A 12,624-nucleotide genomic window follows, 5' to 3' on the forward strand; every position below is an offset into this window, starting at 1 on the left:
TGAAGTTAAGGAAGAAGACAAAAATAATAAATAAAAGATCTAAACATCGTCCTAATGGTAATGAGGTTAATCCATTCCAACCATATATTAATTATCTTGGTGGTGGCGGATCCTCTGGATTACCGGATTGTTAAAATGTTTCTTGTTAATTTTATTGCTATTGTTTTTTATAAGTTTAATTATTTTTATGTCGTCGTTTTTTTTATCTTTGCTTTGTATTTTCTTGTAATGTTAAGAATTTTGTGGTAATAATTATCGGCTTAGTTAAATTTGATATCTTAAAATTATTGTTATTAATTATTTGTTTAATTTGATTTGATATTTATAATTTTTTTTAATTATTGGTTTAGTTTAAGTGGTATTGAAGAAATGAATTTGGATTATAAACAAAACTCCAAGCAATTAAAAACATATTGATTACGATTGGATTAATTAAAACATGTATTTTTAATTAAGGATTAAGAATTAATTAGATTAACATAATGTTTAAATATTTCGTGTAATCTTGACACTAAATAAACATTGTTACACTAAATTTAGTGCAACACTGTTCATTGGGTGTTAAAGCTGCATCAAATATAAAATTTTAGAGATTTGATATAGAATCGTCGGTTAGGATGTGTCCCGTCGTGTTCTTTTCAAGATGTCATTAATGATAAGTGTTTTAATTGTCCGGATTTGTAATCACGATATTCCTCCGCCACTAAATGAAGGTTCTTAATATATCCGTCGTGGTTCCGTCCACGTTTCATAAAAACAAAAAAAAAAACATTGGAGATTATCTTAGTCATAAGAACTATATAATTATTTATAGTTTCTTGTTTTTTATATTTAACAGAACAATAAAGACTCATGGGAGAGAATGATTTGTCAATTTTCTTGCCTTTTTTTTTTTTGCTGATTAAGTTGTCAATTTTCTTGCTGAGGAATTAAGAAAACGTGTATACGTACATATTGTATTCGTATTTCGTAGTTCACATGGGTCCCACTTTGCCCTCTTGCAAATGCGTTATCCTCAAAACACTACACTCTTCTAGTCATAAAAAAAAAGGTCTCACGGGTCTCTTATGCCTAGTTTTCTTTTCAGAATTTTCGTAAATATAATATATATATACATAGAAAATTAAATAAGAAAATAAATATATAGATATTTTGGTATCCTGCAACCATTTATATTCTACATATTTTAATATATAAAAGACATATATATGTATTGTGTACAACTTCCATAATTTATTCTACAATCAACTTATGTTTGAATAATCCGGTACAATTAGCTATTCCACTAAGTTTTTTTTTTTTTTTTTTTTTAAATTTAAGCTCAAATTTAATTTTATTAGAAAAAAAGTTCATTAGTCCGAAATAGATTAAATTAACAAATTAATTAATTTAATTTATTTTGGAGTGAGAGACTATTTTTTTAATAAAATAAAATTGGGCTATTTTTTTTAAGAAAAATGATGGACTACTATTTATTGGTCTAATTGTGTTTTAGTATTCTATATTACAATGAATAGATTTAACTAACTGCTTAATCATCAATTGATAAAAAAAATAAAAATAAAAATTCTAATTTGGCTTATTTAACTCCATGCAACATAACCCTGCTTCTTTGAATGCACAAGATACCATATCCTTAGTACATTCAAAGATTATATTTCATTGCAAAATAGATTCCACTCCAAGCCATATTATTTTTATTGAACCATGTAAGCAAACATATGATATATTTGATAATTACGTGTACTTTTTTTTTTGCTGCGCAAAGTTGAATATTCTCTGATATTTATTATTAGCACATTCTCCAAGGTGGTCCACTTGAACCCGCTTTCCGGGAAAATCTCCACCAAAACTTTCTGCGCACATATCTTTTTGTTTGTTTGTTTTTTTTTTTTTTTTTTCAATATCCGATTATTGAACCTTGCTCGTCACGCTATTATGTATAGCCCAAGAAAAAAAAAAAGAAAAAAAAAGCCCTTTCTTTTTTTCAAACTCGCCTTTACTTTATAACAAAAAATTATGTTAATTTGACCACAATCTGTCTTTATTTGACTTAAACACACTATATATAGTCAAAAACACACTCACACCTTCCTCAATTAAAGACTCTCCATTTTAGGCTTTCCCAAAACACAGGAACGAATTCACAAATCCCCTCAAAAAATAAATAATAATAATGGAAATCTCCGGTTTATCATCGCTCTTCTCTCACTCCTTCGATCCCGACTTCATATTTCGGCCGATTTTCCTTCGCGGGATATCTGGTTCGTCGCATTTATTTCTGTTATTATTACTGTTCATATCGTGGGCTTTTCACAAAGCTCCAACGAAAGAGAGGCTTTTAAATGGAAAAAGTCTGTTTATTTATCACAAACAAACTTTTTTAACCTCTCTTTGCCTCTCAGCTTTCAATCTAATCCTGTGTTTATTTAGCTACTTTTATTGGTACAAGAGTGATTATTGGTCAGAGGAAAAACTCGTAACCCTCTTTGACTTTGGTATCAGAACTCTCTCGTGGGGTTTTCTCGCTCTGTATTTACAAGTAAAGCTCTCTACTTTAGGGCAGTCAAAGAAATACCCTGTTTTGCTTAGGCTTTGGTGGTGTTTTTACTGTTCTGTTTCACTTTACTCCTTGGTCGTTGACATCGTTTTCACCAAGTCTACACGTCTCAACTTGGTCTCCGATGCCGCTTCGGTCTTGTCGGGTCTGTTCTTCGTCTTCGTCGGGTTTTCCGGCGAGGCTGTCTCCGAGGCCGGTGGTGGTCTCGAAGAGCCTCTTTTGGCGGGACCCGCGGAGCCGAGAGGCGATCAGACCGTGACTCCGTACTCGAAAGCCGGGATTCTCAGCCTCTTGACCTTCTCGTGGATCGGACCGCTCGTGGCCGTCGGATCGAAGAAGACCCTCGACCTCGAAGACGTCCCTCAGCTCGACCCCAGCGACACCGTGGCCGTGATATACCCGAAATTGAGGAGCAACATCGAGTCCGGATCGGAGATCACGACTTTCGAGCTGGTCCGTGGGGTTTTCTTGTCGGTGTGGAAGGAGTTCATATGGACCGCCGTGGCGGTCCTCTTGAACACGCTCGCCTCTTACGTGGGCCCGTACTTGATCGACTCGTTCGTGAAGTTCCTCTCGGGAGACCGCGAGGGTTTCGGGGCCCACGGTGGGTACGCTTTGGTCTCGGCGTTCTTCTCCGCGAAGCTCGTCGAGTGTTTCACTCAGAGGCAATGGTTCTTCAAGACCCAGCAGATCGGGATCAAGATTAGGGCCGCGCTCGTGGCGGTGATCTACGAGAAGGCCTTGACGCTCTCATCGCGGTCAAGGCGAGGAAGAACGAGCGGCGAGATCGTGAATTTGATGACAGTCGACGCCGAGAGGATCGGGGATTATCCTTGGTATATGCACGACCCGTGGATGGTTCTTCTTCAGATAGCTCTCGCGCTATTTATCCTCTACAAGAGCCTCGGGATCGCCGCGGTGTCGACACTTGTCGCGACCGTGCTCGTTATGGTCGCGAATCTCCCGCTCGGGAAGCTTCAAGAGCGGTTTCAGGAGAAGCTAATGGGGTCGAAGGACGCGAGGATGAAAGCGACCTCGGAGGTTTTGAGGAACATGAGGATCCTCAAGCTCCAAGGTTGGGAGATGAAGTTTCTCTCGAAGATCACGGCTCTGAGGGAAACCGAGTCGGGTTGGTTGAGGAAGTATCTCTACACGTCGGCTCTGACGTCGTTCGTCTTCTGGGGAGCTCCGACGTTCGTGTCTGTCGTCACGTTCGGGACGTGCGTGGCTTTGGGGATCCCGTTGGATTCGGGGAAGATTCTCGCGGCGCTCGCGACGTTTAGGATCCTCCAAGAGCCGATCTACAACGTCCCCGACTTGATCTCGATGATCGCCCAGACGAAAGTGTCGTTCGACCGGATATCGTCGTTTCTTCGCCTGGACGACCTAGACTCCGACGTCGTCGAGAAGATCCCCCGAGGTGGATCGGGTCTCTCCGTGGAGATCGTGGACGGGGTTTTCTCTTGGGACGGGTCGTCCTCGGAGAATCCGACCCTGAGGAACATAAGATTGAGGGTCGGGAACGGGATGAGAGTCGCGGTTTGTGGGACGGTCGGGTCGGGAAAATCGAGCCTTCTTTCTTCGATCTTGGGAGAGATTCCGAGGGTCTCCGGGGCGGTTAGGGTTTGCGGGACCAAGGCTTACGTGGCTCAGTCGCCGTGGATTCAGAGCGGGAAGATCGAAGATAACATCTTGTTCGGGAAGGCCATGGATAGAGAGAGGTACGATAGGGTTCTCGAGGCGTGCTCATTGAAGAAGGACCTCGAGATTCTGTCGTTCGGAGATCAGACGGTGATCGGGGAACGGGGAATCAATCTGAGCGGGGGACAGAAACAGAGGATCCAGATCGCTCGAGCACTGTACCAAGACGCGGATATCTATCTTTTCGATGATCCTTTCAGCGCTGTGGATGCTCACACGGGATCTCACCTCTTAAAGGTAACTTGCTTAACAAGCAAACACTTAATTCATTTAAAAAAAACAAGGAAATTGAAACTGATCTTCTTCATGTGCTGTGACTTGTGACAGGAATGCTTGATGGGGTTATTAGCTTCAAAAACTGTGATTTACGTTACTCATCAAGTCGAATTCCTTCCCAACGCCGATCTTATCTTGGTAAGCAAGTTTGATATCAATATGTAAAGTTTCTTCTTAAACATCATTTAAAGTTTTTGACAAATAATACACTATTTTATTTAACTATATTATCCTATAATTTTACTACTTGTATAATATTATTTATATTATAAGCTCCTAAATACTTATATATCAAAGTTTTAATTGCTCTCAAAATGGTATAATGTGACATTAGTAAACTTATCATAAAAGGGTTATCTATTGTTCAAAATATTAGGATATAATTTTACACAACTATGAGTGTATTATTTTGAAAAAAATGGAAACTGAGGATATGATTTACCCTTTTTCTTTTTCTTCTCTTTCTGTGGTGAAAACAGGTGATGAAAGACGGAAGAATCACCCAAGCCGGAAAGTACAACGAAATCCTCAACTCGGGTACCGATTTCATGGACCTCGTCGGGGCCCACAAGGAAGCTCTCTCCACTCTCAGCGCAGCGAACGACACAGCCTCGTCTCAGACCACCGAATCATCGTCAGAACCGAAACCGTCCTTACCATCATCGAAAGCAGAAGAAGGAACGGAGGACATAGCGGCGGACCCGAAAGGCCAGCTCGTCCAAGACGAGGAGAGAGAGAAAGGCCAAGTGGGCTTTTGGGTGTATTGGAAGTACATAACGACGGCCTACGGCGGGGCCCTCGTCCCGGTCATACTATTGGCTCAGGTCCTTTTTCAAGTCCTCCAAATCGGGAGCAACTATTGGATGGCTTGGGCGACCCCGGTCTCGGCGGACTCGGAGGCGCCGGTGAGGAGCGCTACTCTGATACTCGTCTACGTGGCGCTCTCCGTGGGAAGCTCTCTGTGCGTCCTCGTGAGAGCCACGCTGTTGGTCACCGCGGGCTACAAGACCGCCACGCTGCTCTTCAATAGGATGCACGAGTGCATTTTCCGAGCCCCGATGTCCTTCTTCGACGCCACTCCCAGCGGGAGAATCTTGAACAGGGTGAGAGTCCCTAAATTAATTTAATTAAGACTTCGAAAGGGTAATATCAGTAATTTAATTATTTCATTCCATTAGTGCTATCGCTAGGGATGGTGGTGTATTTCAAACAATTATGGTTACGAGAAGAGTTTTCGAGGATATGATAGTAGTAAGAGTTTATTAGGGGGGGTTAAATGGTAAATAGTAGAAGCTATATAAGCCTATAAGTAAGGGAGATTAAGCTACTTGAGCAAGGAAAATGTTATGTTAAGCCCTTAAGCAAGGAAAATGTTACGAAAACAGGGTGAGTCCCCGTAGGGTATATCGGTAATTTTTATTTCAACCTTAAGGGTAGTATTGTAATTTGAAATTAATAGTTAGTTGAGCAATTGCTTAGTATAAATATGAAGAGAGTGAAAGGAAAAGTTGGGCAAATATATTGAGTGAAAATTGGGATGTTTTCCTTTGGGGTGAGAGTCTTTAAATTAATTTAATTAGACTTCGAAAGGGTAATATCGGTAATTTAATTATTTCATTCCATTAGTACTATCGGTCGAACTTCCAGGGCCTCATGGGCTTAGTCGGGTGAAGCGTGGGTATCCACGGTTTTCAAATAATTAGGGTTACGAGAAGATTTTTTTATTTATTAGTATAATTTCTGTAGTTGTATTGGTAGGACCTGGAATTGTCTAGGATATAATAGTAATAAGAGTTAATTATGAGGGTCAAATAGTAGATAGTAGAAGCTATATTAGCCTATAAGCTAGGAAGATTAAGCCACTTGAGCAAGAAAATTGTTACGAAAATTATGAATAGAGAACCAAGTTAATTGATAGTATTTTTTTTTAAGGTTTCTTCGTTTCAACTCCGATCGATATTTTGGTTAATTGATTTTTTAAATTGTTTTGTTGTTGTAGGCCTCGACGGACCAGAGCGCGGTGGATCTGAACATCTTCTCGCAAGTGGCATCCTTTGCTTTCTCGATGATCCAGCTCTTCGGGATCATCGCTGTTATGTCTCAGGTTGCGTGGCAAGTCTTCATCGTTTTCATTCCCGTCATCGCGACTTGTATTTGGTATCAGGTACTCAATTTCGACATTGACCTCTATGAAAATTGTATTCATTCTTTGTCTTTGATGTAAAGACCTAGCTAGGCCATCGAGAATATCAGACCAAAACTATAGATTACTTAAAAACCTAACCTACCAGGCCAGAACATCAAACCATAATTTATAGATTACTTGAGACCTAAGCTACGTGGAATGTGAATATCAAACCAAAACCATTGATTTTACTTAAAATCTAAGCTACTCAGAAAATAATGCCCAAAACCATTAATTACTTGAAACCTAAGCTACCGAGAACATCAAACCATAATTTATAGATTACTTGAGAGCTAAGCTACAGAAAATAGTTGACCAAAACCATAGATTACTTGAGAGCTAAGCTACATAGAACAACAGACAAAATTGCATAACGCAATCAATTTATAGAATACTTGAGAGCTAAGCTACAGAAAATAGTTTACCAAAACCATTGATTACTTGAGACCTAAGCTAGATAGAAAATCATGCCGAAACCTTTGATTACGCGAGGCGAGACGTAAGCTACAGAAAATAGTTGACCAAAACCATTGATTACTTGAGAGCTAAGCTACATAGAACAACAGACACAAAATTGTGTAACGCAATCAATTCAAACTCTGCGCAGCAATACTACATCCCATCGGCCCGAGAGCTCTCGCGTCTGGTCGGAGTCTGCAAGGCTCCGGTGATACAGCACTTCGCGGAGACGATCTCCGGCGCGACGACGATCAGAAGCTTCGAGGAGGAATGGAGGTTCCGCGAGCTGAACATGAAGCTGAGCGACGGTTATTCGCGTCCAAAGTTCAGCATCGCCGCCGCGATGGAGTGGCTTTGCTTCCGACTCGACATGCTCTCGGCGGTCACCTTTGCTTTCTGCCTCGTATTCCTCGTCTCCGTTCCCGAGGGACTCATAAACCCGGCCATCGCTGGCCTGGCCGTCACGTACGGCCTCAACCTCAACATGTTGCAAGCCTGGGTCATATGGAATCTCTGCAACATGGAAAACAAGATCATCTCGGTCGAGAGAATGCTTCAATACACCACCATCCCGAGCGAGCCTCCTCTCGTGATCGAATCGAACCGCCCCGATCGTTCTTGGCCCGCCCACGGAGAGGTCGAAATTCGCGATCTTCAGGTAACTACTTCTAGGGTTTTGACCGCTTTCTTTGTGAAATTTATAAGCAAGTAAGCCACATCAAACTTATTGTTTGCTAAATAGCCAACTTTTAGTTAATTATAGTTAATTAGCCACTGATTCTATAAACAATTAATTGAAAATTTTGCCCAATTAACTCCCGCCCATTAATTGTCAATGGGAGGGAGTTATTTGGAGATTTTTTATTATAATTAATTGTAGTTAATAGAATCAGTGGCTAATTAACTATAATTAACCAAACGTTGGCTATATAATTATAGAACCCTTTCTATATAGTATATAGTGTGAGAGATTATACCAGAGTCTTTAATATATTCTTCATTTGATATTGATCTATTATATGTGTGTTTATATGAATTTAGGTGCGATACGCTGTGCATTTGCCGCTGGTGCTGCGGGGCATAACGTGCACTTTCCGTGGGGGAACGAAGACGGGAATCGTGGGGAGAACGGGGAGCGGGAAATCGACGCTCATACAGACACTTTTCCGGATCGTGGACCCTGATTCCGGGCAGATCGTTATCGATGGGATCGACATATCTTCGATCGGGCTTCACGATCTGAGGTCGAGGCTCAGCATAATCCCTCAGGACCCGACCATGTTCGAAGGGACCGTGAGGAGTAACTTGGACCCACTTGAAGAGTACACCGACGAACAAATATGGGAGGTCAGGATTTTAATTCGTCTTCATAGCGCATATATAAGAATAAACTGCTATAAAATCAATAGTTTGAGGAGTATATTGCTAAAAAAAAGAAGCCAAGGACCAGATCGCCGATCTCACGATAATTTAGTTTAAGGACTATCTTGTTTAATTATTTTAAATTATTTTGATGCATATTCTCTAACTCCATTATGTTTTTGTGTTTAGGCTCTGGATAAGTGTCAACTTGGAGACGAGGTTAGGAGAAAAGAAGGGAAGTTGGATTCATCAGGTTTGTAAATATATTAGGCTTAATATTTTTTTGTTATTATTGAATAAGAAGAATTAGTAAAATATCTTCGGGGTTTTTTTTTTTTTTTTTTTTTTTTTTTTTTTTTTGTCGCAGTTACGGAGAATGGAGACAATTGGAGTATGGGTCAGAGACAATTAGTGTGTCTCGGCCGAGTGTTACTCAAGAAAAGCAAAGTCCTCGTGCTCGACGAGGCCACGGCATCGGTGGACACAGCCACGGACAATCTAATCCAGCAAACTCTGCGACAACACTTCACCGATTGCACGGTCATCACTATCGCTCACCGTATAACCTCTGTTCTCGACAGCGACATGGTTTTGCTTCTGACTCACGGTAAGTAATATAATATTAACGCATCTCCATAAGTATTAAGATCGTGATTTTATTGCATTTGTTAAAATCGAGTTTTTTTTCAAATTAATTTAAACGCAGGGCTGATCGAGGAATACGACTCTCCAGCGAGATTGCTTGAGAATAAATCGTCGTCCTTTTCACAGCTTGTGGCGGAGTACACCGTGAGATCGACGTCCAATTTTTGACCGGAAACAAAACCGACTGAGAATAGTTAGTCTAACTCTTTGATTGAGGCTAGTTTTCTTGACGATGGCGAAAAAGATTATGATTAGTGAACCGCGGGGATTAGTATTTGGAAGAGCAAAAATTATGTTCTTGTTGTAATGCATTTTCTATTTGAAGAATAAATGAAGTATAGTGTGAAGCCATATAGGTTTAAGAAGTGTGTTAATTTTATATTGTACTTTTTTTTACCATTATTGTCCTTAATGTAATTTTTAATTTGGCTACTTCTTTTTGTGGAAAATCGTTACTTAATGGGTGATGAGTGCGTTTTATACGTACAAATCGCTCGTTCCCAAAGTTGAGTCGAAGCGAATCCTTGGGTGTTTTTGATATATTTTGTGTTTTTATTTGTTATTATAGATTTTCATGATCTAAAAGTGTTTTGAGGGCAATAGAGCAACTTTGGGATGATTTGAAGATTTTTCGGACGAGTTAGAGCTAATCAAGAAACATGACGTCTTCTTCTGCATGATTTGAGATTCTGAAGTGGTAAATTCTTTCTATCATTGGATAGAGCTATCTCTTAGCTTTTCAACGCATATTTATTTGCGAAAATCGGACATCGGAGCAAGAAGATACGTCCGATACAAAAACAGTGCGCGCGTCCAGAAGCATCATCGCGCCGCAAGAAAAAATTGCGCGCCGCGAGGATCTCCAGACTACCAGTGTGCGCCGCGAGCATTTAACGCCCGCGCCGCGCGTTCCTTCGGGTTTTGACGGACTTTCTTTCCGTTTTGTTTTTTTTTGTTTTTTTTTTAGGCCATTTGAACCATTCCCAAAGGCCCAATATGCTATAAGAATCACACATTGACCTATATATTCGACTTTAAGCTCTCAAAAACACATCTTCCCTTTTGTTTAAGTTTCTCTTTTATTGTTTGGTTGTTCTTGAGAGCTTTTGAAAGAGGAAAAATGCGTTCTTCAACGGAATTGACAACCCGACGAATTTTCCTTCTCCGAATTCATTCATTCTTCTTTTTTCTCTTCTTTTATTTATTTTATTGCTCTAAATTATTGTTGAACATCAATTTTATTTAATATGAATTCTATTTTGGTTTCAATCTTTATTTTATTGCTTTTAATTATTCTGTTATGTTTAGCGTTGATTATGAACACCATTAGAGGCTAAGTTTCTTATGGGGTTGCGATGTAGCCGAGATTGATAATGGCTGGGGGGTTCGTTAGGGTTAGATAATTATTGTTTGCTTCATTATTATGGATTGCTTGATATGAATTGTTCCTTATGCTTTCTAATGCTTGATCACCATTAGAGTTGTTATCTAGGATTGTTTAGCTACTCGAGAGAGAGTAAATAATCGTGCTTTTGTTCATGTCTTCTTAGTTGATCCTAGGTCAGTAGAAAATCTAGGGAATTTATGTAATCGTTTGAACTCTTGTTTCATTGCGTGTGATTGTTTTAATAAGATTAGAAGCCGATAGGATAATAATTCGTTAATTGCATAAGTTTGCTAGATCACTCGAGAGAGGCTAGTGAATTTTTTTTATTGAGTGAGATTAGCATCCATAAGAGTAAATTTTATTGTTCAAACCCGAAACCCCCCGATCCTAGTTAGTGCCGGTGAAGTCGTGACCCATACCTTCTCTTCTTGCAAAACTCGTATTTAAATATTTGCTTTAGTTTTATTATTACTCTTGCTACAAACATCTTCTTAATATTATTTGGAGTTAATTAGCATCAAGTTTTAGGAAATCGCTGTTTCACTAGTCTCTGTGGGTACGATACTCGAATTTACATTATATATTACTTGAGCGACACACGTACGCTTGCGTGCGCGAGTTATTTCGCAACAAGTTTTTTGGCGCCGTTGCCGGGGAGTAGTCTACAATAGCGATTGAATTTCCTTGCTCTTGCTATTTAATTTCTCAAATTTTTTCTAATCTTTTGTGTCACTTTCTTGCTTTTGAAGGTGTATGCAAAAAGACGGGTCATCAGCTCTTGTTCCAATCAACTCCGAGATAGAAAAATTTTTGCAGGAAAAATCGAAAAGAATCAAAGGAACGAGCAATGGAAGAAAACAGGAACAACGCCGAGGAGCCCAAGACCCTATTCCAATACAGGCTACCTCTGACCGATGCCACACAATCGGCCATTGTTCTTCCGGTTCTTGCGGGTAATCAGAATTTTGAAATCAAGACCGGCGTGATCCATATGGTGCAACAATCCCAATTTTTGGGATCACCGACGGAAGACCCGCAAGACCAACTCACCAACTTCGTTGAGATCAGTAACACATTCAAGCTCCACAACATCTCTGACGAAGCAATCCACCTCCGCCTTTTCCCGTTCTCTCTGTGGGATCGATCCAAAACTTGGCTCAACTCGCTCCTTCCTGGTTCCATCACTTCGTGGGCGGACTTGCGCATGAAGTTCATCTCGAAGTTCTTCCCATTCGAGAAGATGCATAAGAGGCGTAACGAAATCCATTCGTTCTCCCAGTTCGATGGTGAGTCATTATTTGAAGCTTGGGGACGTCGCTTCAAGGAGATGCAGCGGAAGTGTCCTAACCATGGTATCCAAGGGTGGATGATGGTGCAAATCTTCTACGACGGCCTCTCTCCTTCATCGCGCACCCTCGTCAACACCGCCGCAGGAAGATCCTTCTTCCAAAAGACCGGGGAAGAAGCTCATGCCATCCTCGAGGAGCTCGTGTACAACAACGACCAATGCCCTTCCGAGCGAAGGATTCAGAAGCGCGAACCAGTCACACCCGAGATGGAACTGATAAAATCTCTCACGGCACAGGTGGTTGACCTCACCAAAACGCTCCACGAGCAGAAAGATACAGTTCAGGCTGTCCAAGTCCCCACTCCCGAGCCATGCTTCTGGTGTGCCGGCCCTCATTCTAGCAATGAGTGCACGCAAGGGGTCAATGGCCAACAAGCAAATTTCGTCAACAATCGGTCGCCCAACCGGAATTATAACAACTACAATCAAGGCCCGAGGATCAACTATCAGAATGGGGGATAGCGTGGTCCCCATAATAACATGCCGATGCAGCCCGCACCGCAGGCTCAGCCTCGACCGCCTCTGAATCAGCCCCGACCACCGCCATATCAAGCCCCACCATTCCGAGCTTACAAGAACGAGACCAATCTGGAGGAGCTCATAGCTAATTTGGCCACGTCGACGACCGCCTTTGTTAATTCCATCACCGATTTCATGAAAGATACGAAGACGGCACTCTCGAATCAATCGGCTCAGATCCG

At 40.9% G+C, this 12,624-nt stretch overlaps 1 protein-coding gene across 1 annotated transcript; it reads left to right on the plus strand.

Moving 5' to 3' along the window:
* Nucleotides 1-2,111: 2,111 nt before the first annotated feature.
* Nucleotides 2,112-9,728, plus strand: LOC149398725 (ABC transporter C family member 3-like). The gene is made up of 9 exons (XM_089614835.1): nucleotides 2,112-4,498; nucleotides 4,589-4,675; nucleotides 5,017-5,640; nucleotides 6,537-6,701; nucleotides 7,330-7,839; nucleotides 8,223-8,528; nucleotides 8,733-8,796; nucleotides 8,911-9,150; nucleotides 9,250-9,728. Exons 1-9 carry the CDS (start codon nucleotides 2,177-2,179, stop codon nucleotides 9,354-9,356), a joined length of 4,425 nt encoding a protein of 1,474 aa, XP_089470961.1. The 5' UTR covers nucleotides 2,112-2,176; the 3' UTR covers nucleotides 9,357-9,728.
* Nucleotides 9,729-12,624: the final 2,896 nt, after the last annotated feature.

The sequence above is a fragment of the Urtica dioica genome, chromosome 5 (assembly GCF_054948205.1).
Source record: "Urtica dioica subsp. dioica isolate 48M chromosome 5, U.dioica_male_clone48M_v1_H2, whole genome shotgun sequence".
Lineage (NCBI taxonomy): Eukaryota > Viridiplantae > Streptophyta > Magnoliopsida > Rosales > Urticaceae > Urtica > Urtica dioica.